At 43.2% G+C, this 17,801-nt stretch overlaps 3 protein-coding genes and 1 long non-coding RNA gene across 30 annotated transcripts in view; 3 read left to right on the top strand and 1 right to left on the bottom strand.

Moving 5' to 3' along the window:
* The window catches only part of LOC107269978 (teneurin-m), a 293,857-nt gene extending 285,688 nt beyond the window's left edge, over positions 1–8,169 (top strand). For all 12 annotated transcript variants that reach the window (XM_025087372.1, XM_015744486.2, XM_025087371.1 and 9 more), the window contains 4 exons: positions 19–235; positions 316–1,151; positions 1,245–3,553; positions 3,633–8,169. In XM_025087372.1, coding sequence (XP_024943140.1) covers positions 19–235; positions 316–1,151; positions 1,245–3,553; positions 3,633–5,875 — 5,605 coding nt within the window. In that variant the 3' untranslated portion in view covers positions 5,876–8,169. The remainder of the gene's footprint in view (positions 1–18; positions 236–315; positions 1,152–1,244; positions 3,554–3,632) is intronic.
* A 2,825-nt stretch (positions 8,170–10,994) lies between these two features.
* On the bottom strand, positions 10,995–14,397 carry LOC107269983 (RING finger protein 121). Of its 11 annotated transcripts, none has more exons than XR_003060363.1 (9): positions 14,234–14,397; positions 13,948–13,982; positions 13,724–13,865; positions 13,507–13,661; positions 13,206–13,434; positions 12,891–13,126; positions 12,103–12,803; positions 11,701–11,896; positions 10,995–11,264 (listed from the first exon to the last, which is right to left on the bottom strand). XR_003060363.1 is itself a non-coding variant. In XM_015744509.2 (8 exons), exons 1-8 carry the CDS (start codon positions 14,258–14,260, stop codon positions 11,258–11,260), a joined length of 948 nt encoding a protein of 315 aa, XP_015599995.1. In that variant the 5' UTR covers positions 14,261–14,397; the 3' UTR covers positions 10,995–11,257. The 11 variants fall into 11 exon arrangements, 3 of the variants coding, with proteins under 3 accessions (XP_015599995.1, XP_024943153.1, XP_015599996.1); XR_003060365.1 differs by having other exon boundaries at positions 11,824–11,896; XR_003060360.1 differs by having other exon boundaries at positions 12,687–12,803.
* On the top strand, positions 11,185–14,418 carry LOC112494672. Its single transcript, XR_003060368.1, has 3 exons — positions 11,185–11,319; positions 14,094–14,206; positions 14,290–14,418. It is a non-coding gene; the product is annotated as an uncharacterized LOC112494672 (long non-coding RNA).
* A 461-nt stretch (positions 14,419–14,879) lies between these two features.
* Positions 14,880–17,801, top strand: part of LOC107269980 (protein kinase C and casein kinase substrate in neurons protein 1) — a 28,628-nt gene continuing 25,706 nt past the window's right edge. For 3 of the 6 annotated variants that reach the window (XM_015744503.2, XM_015744505.1, XM_015744498.2), the window contains exon 1: positions 14,883–15,156. The gene's annotated coding sequence lies outside the window, so the exon portion shown is untranslated. Of the gene's footprint in view, positions 15,157–17,801 lie in introns of all 6 variants that reach the window. The other 3 variants (XM_015744499.2, XM_015744502.2, XM_015744504.2) reach the window with 2 other exon arrangements.

Raw genomic sequence — 17,801 nt, 5'->3', positions numbered from 1 at the left:
CATTGCTTTCCTGAACAGTCGTTCCGCTGTGGTTCGCGGAAGGGTAGTTACATCCCTTGGAACCGGTCTTATGGGGGTTCGAGTTAGTACCAGCACGCCCTTAGAGGGTTTCACCCTGACCAGGGATGACGGCTGGTTTGACCTACTGGTTAACGGGGGTGGTGCCGTCACACTTCAATTTGGAAGGTCACCGTTCAAGCCGCAGGGTCACATCGTCTTTGTACCTTGGAACGAGGTATGATTCTGCTTTGGGACTAGACCGACAGATTGTTTGATCGATTGGAAAAGTTATTAATTGATTTTTGTTTGCTCCAGGTCGTGATTATAGACAAGATCGTAATGAGTACCAGTGACGAGAAACCATTGACTCATGTGCCACATGCGTGTGCGGCCCACGACTACGACCTGATGAAGCCCGTCGTCCTGGCCACTTGGAAGCATGGATTCCAGGGTGCATGCCCGGATAAGAGCGCCATCCTGGCGGAGTCACAGGTCATCCAGGAGAGTCTTCAGATACCGGGAACAGGATTGAATCTCGTCTATCACAGCTCCAGGGCTGCTGGATACTTGTCGACTATTCAGCTGCAGCTTACACCCGAAGTGATACCAGCTAGTCTGAATCTCATTCATCTGCGGATCACCATCGAGGGCATCCTCTTCGAGAAGACCTTCGAAGCGGATCCTGTTATCAAGTTCACGTATGCTTGGAACAGACTCAACGTCTACAGACAACGCGTGTACGGCGTTACCACTGCCATGGTCAAGGTCGGCTATGAGTACAGTGACTGCAAGGACATCATCTGGGACGTTCAGACGACTAAGCTCAGTGGACACGATATGTCCATATCTGAAGTTGGTGGCTGGAACCTTGATATTCATCACAGATACAATTTTCACGAAGGTATCCTCCAGAAGGGAGATGGATCAAATATTTATCTAAAACACAAACCCAGGGTGATCCTTACCACCATGGGCGATGGACATCAGAGACCTCTGGATTGTTACGATTGCGATGGTCAGGCTTCTAAGCAAAGACTTTTGGCACCGGTTGCCCTGGCTACTGCACCAGATGGTTCTATCTTTGTTGGTGACTTCAATCTCGTCCGGAAGATCTTGGTGGATGGTACTGTCAGCACTGTCGTACGGCTCAAGTGAGTACCACCGACCTTAGATCATATTGATAGTTGTCTGAGAAATTAATTATTATTCTGTTAATTAACACACTTTATATTCATTTGTTGCAGTGCTACCAGAGTATCCTACAGATATCATATAGCGCTGAGTCCTCTGGATGGAGCGTTGTACATCTCTGACCCAGAATCCCATCAGATCATTCGCGTCCGTGACACTAACGACTACACCGATCCTGACCACAATTGGGAAACGGTCGTAGGATCCGGCGAACGTTGTCTTCCTGGAGACGAGGCTCATTGCGGTGATGGGGCTTTGGCTCGCGATGCCAAGTTAGCCTATCCCAAAGGCGTCGCTGTCTCCGCTGACAACGTTCTCTACTTCGCGGACGGTACCAACATCCGCATGGTGGACCGGGATGGTATCATCACAACGGTCATTGGAAATCATATGCACAAGTCTCACTGGAAGCCAATACCGTGCGAGGGGACCCTGAACGTGGAGGAAGTACATCTTCGATGGCCAACGGAATTAGCAATCAATCCATTGGATAACTCCCTTCACATGATCGACGATCATATGGTTCTTCAACTAGCTCCTGATGGCCGGGTCAAGGTCGTCGCTGGACGTCCACTTCACTGCGCTTCACCATCCTCTACGTTTGACACGGAACTGGCGACGCACGCTACTCTCGTAATGCCACAGAGCATCGCCTTTGGACCATCCGGTGATCTTTACATCGCCGAGAGTGATTCCCAGAGGATCAACAGAGTCAGGGTGATCGGCACCGACGGCAAGATATCACCGTACGCAGGTGCAGAGTCCAAGTGCAATTGCTTGGAACGCGGCTGTGACTGTTTCGAAGCCGATCACTATTTGGCATCCAGCTCAAAGTTCAATACCATATCGGCCGTGGCCGTGTCTCCGGATGGGATCGTCCATATTGGTGATCAAGCCAATTATAGGATACGTTCTGTAATGGCTAGTATACCGGATGCGAGCGGTGCCAGGGAGTATGAGATCTATTCGCCGGATACCCAAGAGATCTACGTCTTCAATAGATTCGGTCAGCACATTGCTACCAAGAATATCCTGACCGGTGAGACCAACTATCTGTTTGCCTACAACGTCAACACCAGCAATGGCAAACTCAGTACTGTGACGGATGCTGCTGGAAATAAGGTCTTCCTACTGCGCGACTATTCCAGTCAGGTGAACTCAATTGAGAATACCAAAGGTCAGAAGTGCCGGCTACGCATGTCCAGGATGAAGATGCTACACGAGCTGAGCACTCCGGATAATTACAACGTGACCTTTGACTATCACGGCCCCACAGGATTGCTCAAGACCAAATTAGACAGCACCGGGAGAAGCTACGTTTACAATTACGACGAATTCGGCAGACTGACAACAGCTGTGACGCCCACTGGAAAAGTTATCAGTCTCACGTTTGACCTAAGCGTCAAAGGTGCTACTGTCAAAGTCGGGCAGAACAACAGAAAGCCGGTGTCGATGCTGATCAAAGGATCATCAGTGGTGACCAAGATAGGTGAAGCCGAGCAGAGAACCATCGTCCTCGGGGATGGCAGTGTTGGTAGAGTGACACCCTGGTCCCACACCATCAGTACCGATACGATGCCTTACTCCATCCTGGCTGAAATCGAGCCACTCCTGGGTGAGAGCTACCCGGTTCCGGCGAAACAGAGGACGGAAATCGCTGGTGATCTGGCGAATCGCTTCGAGTGGCGCTACTTCCTGCGCAAGGTCCAGGGCAACAAGAATCGCGGAAACTCCAAAGCAGTGGCTCAGGTCGGCCGGAAGCTTAGAGTCAATGGCGAAGTCCTTCTATCCTTGGAATACGACCGGGAGACCAACACTGTTGCAGTCTTCATGGACGATCGAGCAGAATTACTGAACGTGACATATGACAGAACAGCAAGACCCGTCAAGTGGGGTCCTAGGAATGGCATCTTCGCCGGGGTCGATCTCGAATACGACAGATTTAGCAGACTCACCAGCTGGACCTGGGGAGACATTAGCGAGACCTATGGGTTCGACCGGGCTGGCAGACTCTTCGAGATCAAATACAGTGACGACACCTCGATGGTCTATGCCTTCAAGGACATGTTCAGCAGCTTACCACTGAAGGTCACCACTCCCAGAGGCAGCGACTACCTTCTGCAATATGACGAAGCCGGTGCACTTCAGTCGCTGACTACTCCCAGAGGACACATACACGCCTTCTCGCTTCAGACTTCGCTTGGCTTCTACAAGTATCAGTACTATTCGCCGATGAACAGGCACCCCTATGAGATCCTGTACAATGACGACGGCCAGATACTCGCTAAGGTCTATCCTCATCAAAGTGGCAAAGTCGCCTATGTGTACGATCACACTGGAAAATTGGAAACGACCCTGGCTGGTAAGTATTTTAGCCCATAGCTTCTTTTTCTATGACTTTTAACACATTTCTATTGATTTCACGTTCTCTTTCTCTTCAGGCCTCTCGTCGATCCACTACACTTACCAAGAGACGACCAGTTTGGTTCGCAGCATTGACATCAACGAGCCCAACTTTGAGATCAGGATCGAGTACAAGTACCACGCTGGCATTGTGAAGGATGAGAAGATCAAATTCAGCAGCAAGAGTGGTATGGACAATGCTCATTATAGATTCCAGTATGACGGAAACGCAAGAATATCCGGCATCGAGGTTGACATAAATGGGAAACAGCTGCCTCAGCTTCGACTGAAGTACAATCAGAATCTTGGAGTCCTGGAAGGTGTGGGCGATCTGAGGATCTATAGAAACTCCTTCAATAGATCAGTGATGCAAGACAGTAGCAAGCAGTTCTTCACCGTGACGGAATATGACGATCACGGCCGAGTGAAGGCTGTTCTGATGAACATCAGGTCGGTCGATGTCTTCAGAATGGAATTGGAGTATGACAATCGAAATCGGATAAACATGAGGAAGCTGACGATTGGGAAGGAATCTTCCGAGAAGAAGGAATACTCGCGCATCGACAAGATCACCTACAATGCTGACGGACATGTCCTGGAGGTGGCCGATACCGACAATAACTGGCAATACGCGTACGACGAGAACGGCAACATAATCGGCGTGACGGAGCACAACGAGAAGATAACTCTTGGCTACGACAGCGGCGACAGGGTCGTCCAGTACGGTGACGTCGAATTCAATTCTTACGACGGTCGTGGGTTCGTTGTCATTCGCGGTGAGCACAAGTACAGATATAATTCGAGAGGACAGCTGATCCATGCGTCGGAGCATCAAAAGTTCCAAATTTGGTACTTCTATGACGACAGAGGAAGACTCATCGCGTGGAATGACGACAGGGAGAACATAACGCAATTCTTTTATGCCAATCCAAAGACGCCTGATCTAATAACTCATGTACACTTCCCGAAGTCGTCAAAGACGTTCCGCTTCCTCTACGACGCCAGGAACTTCCTGATGACCGTCGAGACTTCCGAACAAAGATTCTACGTGGCGACCGACCAGAACGGCTCGCCGTTGGCATTGTTCGATACCAATGGTAATCTGATAAAGGAAATGCGCAGGACGCCGTTTGGAAAGATCATCAAGGACACCAATCCCGACTTCTACCTGCCGATCGACTTCCACGGAGGATTGTTCGATCCTAACACAAAACTCGTGTACCTGAACAAACGTCTCTACGATCCTACCGTCGGCCAGTGGATGACACCGGCCTGGGAACAAATGGCCAACGAACTGACGACACCTACGGACATCTTCATCTACCGCTTCCGGAACAACGATCCCATAAATCTGAAGCAGAACGTGGAGTACATGACTGATCTTGCCAGCTGGCTCAAACTGTACGGCTACGACATATCTTCTATGCTGGGATCAGAGTACACCAAGGAAGTGGTGTACCAGCCAAGCGCCACCATAACCTCCCCGCAGCTGACGCCAGAGTTTGGCGTGATGTCGGGACTTCAGTGCATCGTCAACCGCGTCCACGAGAAGTTCTCCGATCTGGGATTCGTGCCGAAGCCATTGCTGAAGCTGGAACCAAAGACGCGAAACTTACTGCCCAGAGTAGCTCATCGGAGAGCAGTCTTTGGCGAGGGTATCCTGGTGTCAAGGGTCGGAGGTCGTGCCTTGGTCAGCGTGGTGGATGGCGTCAACAGTGTCGTCCAGGACGTGGTCACTTCGGTCTTCAACAATTCATTCTTCCTGCCACTTCACTTCAGCGTCCACGACCAGGACGTCTTCTACTTCGTCAAGGACAACGCCCTCAAGATCAGAGACGACATGGACGATCTTCGTCGTCTCGGTGTCATGTTCAACGTGTCAACCCACGAGACGACCGAGCACGGATCCGGCACGTGGAAGGAGCTCAGACTTCACAACCCGGATGCTTCGGTGGTGATAAAGTATGGCGCCGATCCCGAGCAGGAGCGTCACAGGATATTGAAGCACGCTCACAAGCGCGCTGTCGAGAGAGCCTGGGAAATTGAGAAGCAGCTGGTAATGGCTGGTTTCCAAGGACGCGGCGATTGGTCCAAGGAAGAGAAGGATGAGCTCATCAGCCACGGCAAGGTCGACGGCTACGAGGGCGTCGACATCCACAGCGTGCACAGGTATCCCCAACTGGCCGACGACCCTGGCAACGTGGCCTTCACACGCGACAGCAAGCGCAAGAGACGGAAGAGCGGCACCAGGCGCAACAGGATTCACAGGCACGATTCGTGATTCGACGAGATCTAACCTGGACGTGCATCCCGGGGTGCATGAGAGCAAGAGGAAGAGAATCCGAGGACCGGCTGGGAGGGTGCTCGAGAAGACGTGCGTCACAAATGAGAAGAAAAGGAAGAAGAAGAAAAATGTGTTTTCGAATAGGAGTGCGCGACGAGAGTGTTTTCTCTTTTTGGGAGAAATGAAATAAAAAAGGGTTGCGATCGAAGGGACTTCGCAAACGGACGATTCCACGAGTCCGCGCGATGGAATGAAAACGAAAATGGTTACTTAAAGGCTGACTCTTGATAAAACGGTCTGTCGCAGTCGTTCTCCGTAGAGAAAGAAACTCCCAATATTTTTTCTCAGTCGTGGATATTATAACGAGAGGAGAATAATTCTCTCACCGTGTATCATACGTTAATTTTCTACGTATCGAAGTCGTTGGTGCCATACTAATACGTTACGAGTAAAATTTCCTATTGGATCCCATCCTTCCTCCAACTCCCTGATATTACCATTAAACCATAATCTTCAATCCCCATTTGCGCGCTGTTCGTACGTCGCGTACGAACGCAACTCGATTAACGTTAATTGTCGTTGTCGTCGTCGTCGTCGTCGCCGCTACCGTCGGTTCTGCGAGCGTTAACGGCGCACGTGCCCGCAGGTTGATCTGTGAAGTGTCAAAATTAAGCTAGTCGCGTATTTACGGAATGCGGAAGTTTTAACGCTTGTTACGAAAAAGCTGATTATTTTATAGAGGGTGTTTTGCGATGGGAGTATATTAGTGAATGAGCGAAAGTCGAGGAAAGGGAGATTCGAAATATACTTCGGAGTGTAAGCTTTTTGCATTAAGCTCCTTTATACTAATTAAGCGGCGAAGAAGACAGAATATGGTTCGTGCGCATGCGCTGGTCTCCCATTAAAGAAAAGGAAGAAGAAGAAGAAGAAGAAGAAGCAGCCATGAGTCAATGGGAGCTTCTCAGTTTGAAGCCGTCGAATCGTTAGCATAACAGGGTCTACGACATGTACACATACATAACGAAAAAAATAATACATACCTATACGTACATACACGCGATATAAATACATAGCCACATTCGAAAGAGAGCGCGAAAATTGCGACGTTTCGAAAATTCGAGTTTGACCATTAAATCCAAATCGATTCGAGGACTGCGCAGCGAGAAATTTCAAAAGTAGATTAAAGAGGCCGGAATGCCGGAAAGGCATGTGAATAATTAATACGCGACAAGGAAGATGAGTTCGTCGAAACGTTCGTCCAAGAGAAAAAAAGCATAAGATAGACACACACCCACACACACACACACGCACGCGTGGCAATCCGACGATGACGACGATGATGACGATGACGACGTTCGGACTTCACTTCCGCTCCAAACATCGTCGTCATCGACGTCCTCATCCGCATTTTGTCCACTCGACTTTACTGACGTCACTCAGGCGTTAACCTAGTTCGCATAACGTATAAGATGACGCGTAATAAGAGAATAACACAGCAGATATTTTTAACAATGGCGTACGTTTAATTAAAGTGTTGTAAATACGGCTAATCTTATTAATGGTAAATGTAGATATTAACGATTGACTGTACACTACTTATACGTAGTATATTCAATTGGAACTGTCGATAAAATGCTTTTTTATATGTATACACGTATATAGTATATATACACAATATTAAAAAAAGGAACAGAAACACAAACACACAGCACCACACGGAAACACCGAATATCGTAGTAGGGAGCTGGTAGGGGAGAGAAAAGAAAAAATTGTAACGTACGAATAACGAAGCTACTCTCGGTGAAGCCACCACGTGATCCGGAAGTCCTCGACCGGAAGTTACTGGATTAACTAAAGATTGCACAGGACAATGTCCAGGGCCTATATCTACCTATGAGAAAATCGTCGTACGCTTGTCACTAGGACGTAAGACTTACTCGTGGTAAATAAAATGGAGTCGTTATGTAATTCCAATATGGAAACTGTGAACATCCGGTTCACGTGTAGGATTGCGGTTATCGTCGTTTCTTAGATACGCTACGTGAGCCCATACGAGATTCGCGGTAGACTATAGTGGCGAAATACGGGGAGGCAGAGAAGACCTGTAAATAATGTCCTAGGTAAAGAAAAGAAGAAGGTAAAATGCGAAGACACTGTAAACACCTTGTGGCGTGCCGAGATCTTTCTTTTAGTTGTAGCTGAGAGAGAGGGAGAGAGAGAGAGAGAGAGAGAGAGAGAGAATGAGAGAGCGAGAGAAAGGAAATAATCGCGTGCAAGTATATGATTCGAAATGAATAAGTCCAAACGAGATACCATTTAAGTAATTGTTTGATTGGGGAAGCAAGAATGGGAAAAAGAAGAGTATAAGGATAGAAAGATCTTTTTCTTAAAAATTTGCGAAATTCCTCCCTTCCCCCTCTACTGGTTCTCGTAAAAAAAATTAATCAGTTGACGTTATCAAAATATATCCCATGGAAAGTCAAGAACAGTGGAGCTCATACAGCAAAGCATGACACGTGCCCTTTGACCCTTTCAGCCCCACCCCACTGCACTCGTCCCTCCTTCTAGCTGTAAAGACGTAGGGAACTAGAAAAGAGAAGCATACATAATCATGAACCGCCACGTACGTTTACTAGTTTACTGTAAAGAGGTTATAAGGAGATTGAGCTGATTTCGTAAGAATGTAGTGAAAAAAAAAAACAAAAAGGAATAACAAGAAAGAAAGATGTAAAAATTCCATTGAACTCTTCGTGCTTGCCCCGCGTATCTTTCGTGCATAGCAAAGCAAAAGCAGAGCCCGCGAATAATATCCGAAAGAGTAATTGGACTGATCGGGTTGTCCTTATAATTTCGAGTGGATTGAATTACGCTTAATGAGATTTTGAAATTTTGTTCTCTGCGCGCGATTTGTTGTTGAAGATTTTTTTCTCCTGCTCTCTCCGTTTCGTGCTACTCGCCCCACTGACTGTCTCACTGGCTAAGAGCCTGACTCTCTATTCGTGCCTCTCCTATTTCCGTCATCTCCTTTTCGATCCTTCCTCTCGTGCTCTCTCTCTCTCTTCGTCCTCCTTTTTGCCCGATTTTTCTTTTACGTTCTCCAGAGCACGAAGAGAAAAGATCGATATCGATCGAGAGACAAGTATAAGTGGGTAACGCGCGAAATCGGTTGCAAAAGACGCGACAATGAAAAGCAATACTTCGTAACTATCGTGTATGTCCTAAGCATGCGAGAATGTGTCCTACGTGTAGCGAAAGAGAGAATGTATTATATGCGTGATATTTGCATGAGAGGGAGAGAACGAATGTAACATGAAAGTAAATGATAGAGTGGGTGTGATAAGCATGCGCAAAAGATAGCCAGGGAGAGTAACTATAAATTAATATATTTAATTGTGTAAAGGATAGTTAATCGTCGATGAAAATGAACTGGTCGAAAAGTCGCTAAAAAAAGTTAAGGAAAGGAGAAAAGGAGGGTAAGACGGAGAGAGGAGAGGAGAAAGAGATGGAGTATGAAGATGGTTAAATAAAAATTGAAAATCTATGACTCACTCGTAATAATGCGCAATGACGTAAGTGTCAGTTCTACGCACGGTAGTTCCGCCGCGCAAAATTGGCGCGTCTCAAAAGAAAGAGAGTTTTGTACATATAGACATATACGAGCGATTATATTTTACTCCGTTAATGTTGTGGACAGTCGGAAATTAAAAACAGAGAGAGAGAGAGAGAGAGAGAGAGAGAGAGAAACGTAGAAAATGGTGAAACTGATAATAACGTGGTATATGTTTCGATGTAGAACGATAGTGGAGTGCTTAACAGTCGGAAATTAAAAACAGATTGGCGCGTCTCAAAAGAAAGAGAGTTTTGTACATATAGACATATACGAGCGATTATATTTTACTCCGTTAATGTTGTGGACAGTCGGAAATTAAAAACAGAGAGAGAGAGAGAGAGAGAGAGAGAGAGAGAAACGTAGAAAATGGTGAAACTGATAATAACGTGGTATATGTTTCGATGTAGAACGATAGTGGAGTGCTTAATGATATGGGATAAAGCAGGTACGATCATACTGATAATGATGATGATTATGATGATGGTGATGATAGTAATGACGTGAAGATATAAATGTCGGTTTAGGGTACCTAACATTATCCGTAGCAGTAGCAACATTTCATACCTGTTAATCGAAATGACAGCCCTGCCATAATCCTACCTAGAAACTGCAAAATACTTAGAAATCTCCTTTATACTTTCATAAAACGGATGGTCCGTTTGAGGAAAAGAGAAAGAAGCACTACAGAAATGTCACTCTGACTTTTCTTGTCCCATGTCCCACTGTCTCACGTGAAATTAAGCGTCCCTCAACATTAAATCCAGAATGAAACCCACGCTCCCTCTTTGTAAGGTATGCGCGATGAGCGGGCTCTGCGCATGCGCCGCAGTTAATACCGTAAACGAGCGCTGAGCCCGCGCGTCCGCGCGCTGTATGAATTGTTTAATTATTGTTTCTCTTTCGTTTGGTCTCTTTTCTAATTTAAACGTGTACATACTTCTTATTATGTAAATACTCTTTAAAAACACGAGGTTTTATTTTACAAGTACATTAACTATATTACCATGTAATATTTAATGCGTAAGGTACATATTCTATACTCTTACACGCTAAGTACTCAATAAATATATCTATAAAACTTCCCCCCTCGTGTGTTCGTGTGTGATAATGTCTGTGACCCCTGACCCATCCCAAAAAAAAAATTTCCATTGTATCGTGACGTCTACGTAATCATCGTCCATGACAACTATATATCATATATGTAAAGTCGAGATCATCAGTTGCGCTCGCGAAATATATTGAAAATGTCGTTGAAGTAGCCAGGAGGAATTTTATGTGTATTACGAATGAATAGTATTTTATATTTTATTATAAAACTGTGCTAAAATGTTTGTTAAATGAGATTTTTCATAATTACGCGCATGCGCCTCGAGTCCCAAGAACTTTAACGACATATTCGAATGTATAATACGAGTATCTATACAAAGAGAAGAAACGAGATGTGATGAAAGTTGTTTTTTTAACGAGGAGGTTCATTAAAAGAAATCTTTTAGCAAGCACCAAACGTTGTCGTTCCTACCAAGTGCCCATTTCGATGGATAAATCATTTATTATTAATACCTCTGACAATTAAATACATCCTGTTCTCGTTAATCCCATCACTTCTGCTTGGAAAACGTGGGCTCCGATATCTTCCTGAGATTCCTGTGTATCACTCTCTGTCTATTTATATTTACTGTAGTCCCTCGTTTGTTAGCACTCGGTTTGGTAATTATTCAGTCGTCACAGTCCCATTCTGGGTGATTCGTATCGGGATGCTCAAACGTTTCTCAGGCTCTGGAAATTGAAGAGTTCATTTTGAAGAAGCAACAAACGTGACTCAGCCACACAGGTATGTGAATTTGTTATACACAAGATTGAGAAGTTAAGTGCCGGGTATCTATGTATTTAGAATGAATAATTCGAATTGAATAAAGAATTTGTGCAAATGTGAAGGTTATGTTATGTCATGGTGATGGTTCTTGTCTTCATTTGAATATCATACGTGGTACATTTCATAAAGGAATGCAAGAAAAAAATGGGACGAATATACATGAGCATGAAACGACAGATTGCAGGTACTGCGTAATGGTTTATTCCTTTTTTACAATTCATTACGAAATCGTTGGTATAGACAATAGCTTCTCTTTTAATACAAATTACTAGTCATTCGTTTTTTCTGCTTCATAATTTCTATTTACATGACTTTCCCGTGGAAACTCCTCCGACTTACACTGGATTGAGTACTTGATTTCTTCATTCGCAAAAATCTTCGTAATACGTACCCCTCTCCAGGGGAAGAGTCTCTAGGGTAACTTCTCTTACTTTGTTATTTTAAATACTACAGGAGACCTACTGGCTGTCATTTCCTGATCTGTTTAAGCGCTTGGAGCTGGCATTAAATTTTTTGTTGTCCTTATGTGAGAAATCTAAGTAAAATGTTCATATTATAATAAGTGGTATCCATAGGAACGGATAATATCGATGATTGCATATACATCTGAGAGATCGATTGAATATAATAAATTATTCACGATCAAACATATTTTAATTAGCTACCACTCGCACCACTGGACCGTTAAGTCAACAAAACAAAAACGAAAAACAAAGTAATGACATATGTACAGCAACATACCTGTAACATATATCATAATCAATGGTGCCAGTGCATAGTTTTATACCTATAAAACCATTTCCAAATACAATTGTCAAAGATTAACGTACAAACAATAGTCAATTGGTGGATGCGATCATTATTTATAAACCTAGATAGGAAGATATTAAATAAGACAAAATTGTTTAAGTGGAAAGTAACGATGCACTAGGTACCAAAGAGTGGCAAGGATAAAATAATAAGGGAACAATAATTATCACAAAAACTGGATAACACATTAATGTCCCCGCGATGAAGTCAAATCTGAGATATTCTCAGTTAGTTCTCACTTGGAAAGTTCCATTAGGAACGACAAAAAATGTCGCTAATATTTGTATGTATAAAGATACACAAATAACAGTGTTCAGGTAAACAGGGAACCATTCCTGATGCAATTATGGCGCAGTGTACTCTACGCTTCTGCTTCTTATATTCAATGAAGGCAATATTATACAGGGTTATTCACGACAAACGTACCACCTGAAGATGATTCTACCATAGAGATCAAATGGACAGGCTAACTTTAGTTGTGTTTGTCGCGAACCTATACCCTCTATAATACTTACTCGAGGCCTAGGGCCCAATTGATACCCTGAACTAGAAGCAGTATCAATGGCTGCCATGCGACCAACCATCTTAACCAATCTAGCACGTGTCCGTAAAGAACGTGCGGCCGCTCCCATCTTTAAAAATCAATTAGTTAAGGCGATAAAGAAGTATCAGAATCTTAAAATAAAATATTTTTCGGTTGACAATGAGAAAAAGGATACGGATTGCGGAACATTTTCTTGAGGTCGACTTTCTCCTTGCAGTACGGGCACGTCTGCTTCTTGCCTACGATACACCAGCCTCTGATACAAAATTCGTGAAAGACGTGCTCGCAGCTAAGCTTGTACGTGTTCTCGATAACGCCTTCCTCATGTTCAGAGACTAGGAGCTTGTTGCCGCACACCGCGCATACACTTGGATCCAACGTCCTGGTTGGCATGCTATCTGGTGTATAGTACTAGAAATATCCAACAGGAACTGATGATAGACAACGGTCTCGCATGATCCAGTAGCAAAGCTGTAATAGGATTCCTTACCCCAATATGGGATGCCATTTTGTCGGCACATATCTCAGCGACGTCACGACCCAAGACGCCAAAGTAGAGTCCATAAAATAGGAACAATATACCACAATCCATCCATACGTGGGACGTTACGTCGAACACGAGATTTAGGCCAAAGAGTGTAGCTATCATTATGCAATAACCAATAATGCCCAGTATGTAGCTCAGAATGTAAATAAGATAGAACCATTTGTAAACTAATCTGTTGGAGATATATGAGACGTGAGATTTTGTCTTAGCCTTTAAATGTGTTAATTAAAAATTAGTTTAATACCTTGGTGTTGTGCCTTTTATTGGATGTTGTAAGGCTTTTCGCACTACTAATCCTGTTATACACGAAAATAATAGCCAAAGGAATATAAATCGCCACCAACGGTTTTTGGATGATATACCTAATGGAATTATCCATAACGCTATTAATGTTACAAACTGAAACAGAATTTTAACTAAGGTATACTCATGTTACGTATGATTGATTATATTAATTTTACCTGGTAAGATTTATAGTGCTTTATCTTCCATTTTACTAAAACAATCTGAGCAATAATCAATGTTGCCAATAATATGAGCAACATTTCAGCATGCATCGACTCGTGGCCTAGATGTTGCTCATGCATCTTTATGTGTTCCAATCTGAAAGATGTACAGAAGAATACCTTTTATTTATCAGATTTATATAAAGTAACATGAATATTATAAGAACTTGCAAATATACCTCCATCTTTCCTCTGGTGTTAATTCTCCTTCACTCTGAAAAATGGAATCTTAATTCTTATACGCACAATATATAAATTATTGAAAATATATATTATTTCATATAAATTTTTCATTTACAATTATTGACCCCGAATGTTATTTCAGTAACAAGTGAGCAAAAATGCATTCTGCTCTTTGGATGTTGCATATCTCCTTGGAGGTTATTCTTCTACTCTGAGCTTTCTCAAAAATGTTTCTAATAAGGGTGTCTACTAAAGGTGAAATAATCTATACACATCATTTACCTTATTTGGCATAATATGAATGTCCATACTGATTGATTTATTTGATTATTCCTCAGAATGAAGGCACCATCCAACAAAATGACAGAGTGCAGGCACCCTGTTTTACACACGTCGGCAACCGAACTTCACATCTATGCAGTGCATTTAAGCAGTCAGCAATCCTTTACCGGATAGTCACGCTGTAGGTTCGTATTGAAGAAAATCTTTGAAAATAACAATTTAAGGTATATCAAAAAGTTGAAAAGATAAAACTTTCACGTCACATTATCTAAGAATATTAACATCTGTGAAATTCGTACGACTCAGAAGGTATTTTATTATCTTTCGTAAAACGGCGCGCTAACCAATAATTGAAACGTCAAAACGAAACAGAAAGATATGTTATAAAATTTATTATGGACTTTACATATTTTACAAGTTACATACGGTGCTTGCAGAATACTAAGGTATTATGTAAATTTATTAATGAATCAATCTAGTGGAATGTACAGAATAGAATTGTTCTAAATAGCCGCCCAGTCATATCATGTGCATATACAGCTGTGAAACGGTCTTCCCGCGCTTGAGTAAACGCAGCCGGCGTTCGTAAGGAATCGTGAGCCTTCGTCAATTTCCGTAGCTAAACCACGCCCATCGGCTCGCGCCAGAGAGGGAAGCTGGTAATTCGCCGTAGATCAGCAATATGAGTGGCCGTACAGTTTCTTGAGAAAACACGAACGCGACGAAATTCCAGAAAAATTAATCGCGCGAGTGAGTGACATCCACCGTGCGCAAATCGCGAGTTCAGTGTGTGTTAAGTGTACAGTAAATTAATTGAGCAACACGTGGATACGTAATATCTTTTTTGGTTAAGTTCCTCCTCTCGGAAGGATTACAGCCGCCTGCCATCCGTTTCTTCTTCATCGGGGGAAACAAGACTTTCGGTGAGTGACAAGCTTCTTTGATTCGAATCCAAACAAATAATATTCTCATATGTATCCAACCAAGCAAGTAACTACAAAGTCCCTCGTACAAACACGAGAAAATCGTCAGGCTGATTTCTCCTGGAGATTTTCTCCAGTTAAACTTGCAATCCACATGTACTCGTTGACAGTCCATTAAATTGCGTCTCGACGTGTCACGGTTACTCGAAAAAGAATCATAACGAATACTCGAATGACTTATCCCTCTCTTATTTCTGTATTATCACTTCAAACCGTATACTTTCTTCGATACTCTTCGTGTACCATAAAAACACCCACCTGTTCTCTTGCACGATAACTCTAGCCACATTCCATGTACGTACATACGGACGCTATATTGATACGCAATCCGGGATTAGTCAAAATTCCTCATTCAATGCAATCATCACAATGATTCTACACGAATTCCCCTAAAACCGTGCAACACTTGTTTACGGAAGTCATTACTTCATCCAATTAGAATCCACGAAATCCCAGCATTCGACGTAAATACGTATTAAGTGAGCACCACCGAAAGAGGTTATATCTAAAGAAAAATAAGTAACAATCGTATTTCCAGCTGTCAACAGCTAGATTCATCAAGTCGATTAATATCATAAATTCATCCATTTCAATGACTTTTTCTCGAGTCACTCACCGTAATCCAACCAGCCAAAGCCCGTTAGACTTGCCTCCAACCAGTTGAAGGTAGCTGCTAAAGGCGCGACATGACATTTTTCAAGTTACCGGTTATCACGTTAACGTTTGACGGATGAAGATAGAAGCTGATCTAAAGAATTTTCATAGAATATATTCAAATTCAGATCAAAATTTTTTTACGTCATTCAAACCCAAAGGCTATCCGTTAACCCCCCCTAAAGACACTTATTTTTTCCATATTCCAAAGTCCCTTGAGCCAAACAATCGAATATTCTTAACTAGAATTTAGTACCGCGGACATAGGGGATGTCGTAGAAATTGGCGACAATCCAAGTCTCTGCACTCTCACCGCGTTCTCTAGTGGCTATCACATTCCATGTCAGCACATACGCACGTATGTGAACACATGACACAACACATATATATATATATACACAGTGAACTCATCCAGCAGCGTGAACGTCACGCATAGTGTCTACAGTAAAACATACATAAAGATAAAAAAATGAATATTCTACGATAATACAAGTGTATAGACAGATTCGTCGGGTTCAAAATTAAAAGTATCTCCTAGGCCGATGACTCGTATGATTTATTCACGGAATTGAGTTTGCAGCAAGATTCGCTCGTGCCAATTAATTGCGTTGAACGTGACTCGTGTTTCGCCTGCGTTTTATTTGCGTAATTCGACAGCAGCCCCAATGCTATTCGATTAGCCAAATTAGCGACGGATATTGAACGTCCCCCTTTTCATACACGTAACATGTATTTGCACGTGTATAAATAACTTTATCGAACGTAACGATTATTTTGCACGTGAATGTCGAAAAAGGAAAGTTTCTCGTAAAAATGTTTAATCTACAAAAGAACGAATGCGTCTGTATCGTCGTAATTCGTTCCTGATTCACATTCCAAATTCATCCGTGCGTTAACAACGTATTTTATTTACAATATGCCAAAGCCTCTCTGCGCATTTCCGTTTTTTCTTGTTACATCAAGTGGAATCGAATCGGGAGCAAGGAATCGAAATCGTGATCCTAGAATAATACGAGGCTCGACCGAGAAGCCTGAAAGTGGGTTATAGACCGGCGCTGAAGATGATGTTTAATTTTCTCCCATCTCTCCCGTCATTTCTTGCAAAATTCATGTAAATTCATTGAATCTTTTTGGATACGTTTTTTTCACCTTCCGCTTTCGTTTGACTACTCGCGATGCGTTGTTATTATTATTATTATTAGAACTCAATTGAATTCGCAGAAACGTTACAGACCCCCGCAATGCACATTTCAAATTCAAATCTGTTTAATTGCAAGCGCAATGCATTTCGCAAGTACACGCGATTTAATTACATTTACGGTATTTGCTGGCTCGTAGAGATGACGTCGTACGACCTCAAGGAGGTCGGTCGAAAGTTTCTCAGCAATTTCTCAAACGCATCCGATAACCAATTGCATTTCCCATTTGATTTCTTAAAGTCGAAGAGTCGAGCACTCACTGCCAGGTCATATACATACGTTTGGTACGTAAGTGTGCAAGTGGAACGTTGGAATAGAAAGGCGAGACGCGGTTCTTCAAGAGGCTTTTGTCGAAAGGATGGGATGAAATATTAATTATATTAATTATCTATTTCCCGATTTGGGTGGGGGAGGGGGGCTAACGAATCTGATATTTATACGATAATCGGTTTTCAATGAAATTTGAATTCCAATTGCCTTATGAATTATCCAGGAACATTTCTCACCTCTCCTCCCCGCGATGAGGGGTTTCCCCTTTTTTATCAAGGGTGGTTCAGAGTTCAGGCTTGTAATTTATTAAATTCTTAAAGCATCCCATTTTGAACATACTAACCTAACCTGTAATACGGAACGCTTAAGTCGCGGCAAGGTTTGCCGAGCGAAGGAACTTTAATATTCATAAGGAACCGAGGCTCTGGTTGGCTTGGGGGTTGGTACTGCGGGGGGGGGGGG

This window comes from Cephus cinctus, unplaced genomic scaffold (assembly GCF_000341935.2).
Source record: "Cephus cinctus unplaced genomic scaffold, Ccin1 Ccin1_scaffold0693, whole genome shotgun sequence".
In the NCBI taxonomy this organism is placed as follows: Eukaryota; Metazoa; Arthropoda; class Insecta; order Hymenoptera; family Cephidae; genus Cephus; species Cephus cinctus.
Note: the sequence above shows the minus strand (reverse complement) of the source record. Positions and strands in the feature narration are given on the sequence as shown.

Excerpts from the sequence above, each read along its gene's own strand:
- LOC107269983 (XM_025087385.1), bottom strand. The coding sequence starts at position 14,260 with ATGGACATTCATATTATGCCAAATAAG. Across the intron at positions 13,866-13,947 it reads ACACCAGAGGAAAGATGGAG|ATTGGAACACATAAAGATGC; the intron begins GTATATTTGCAA and ends TACATCTTTCAG. Across the intron at positions 13,127-13,205 it reads AAATGGCATCCCATATTGGG|TACTATACACCAGATAGCAT; the intron begins GTAAGGAATCCT and ends GGATATTTCTAG.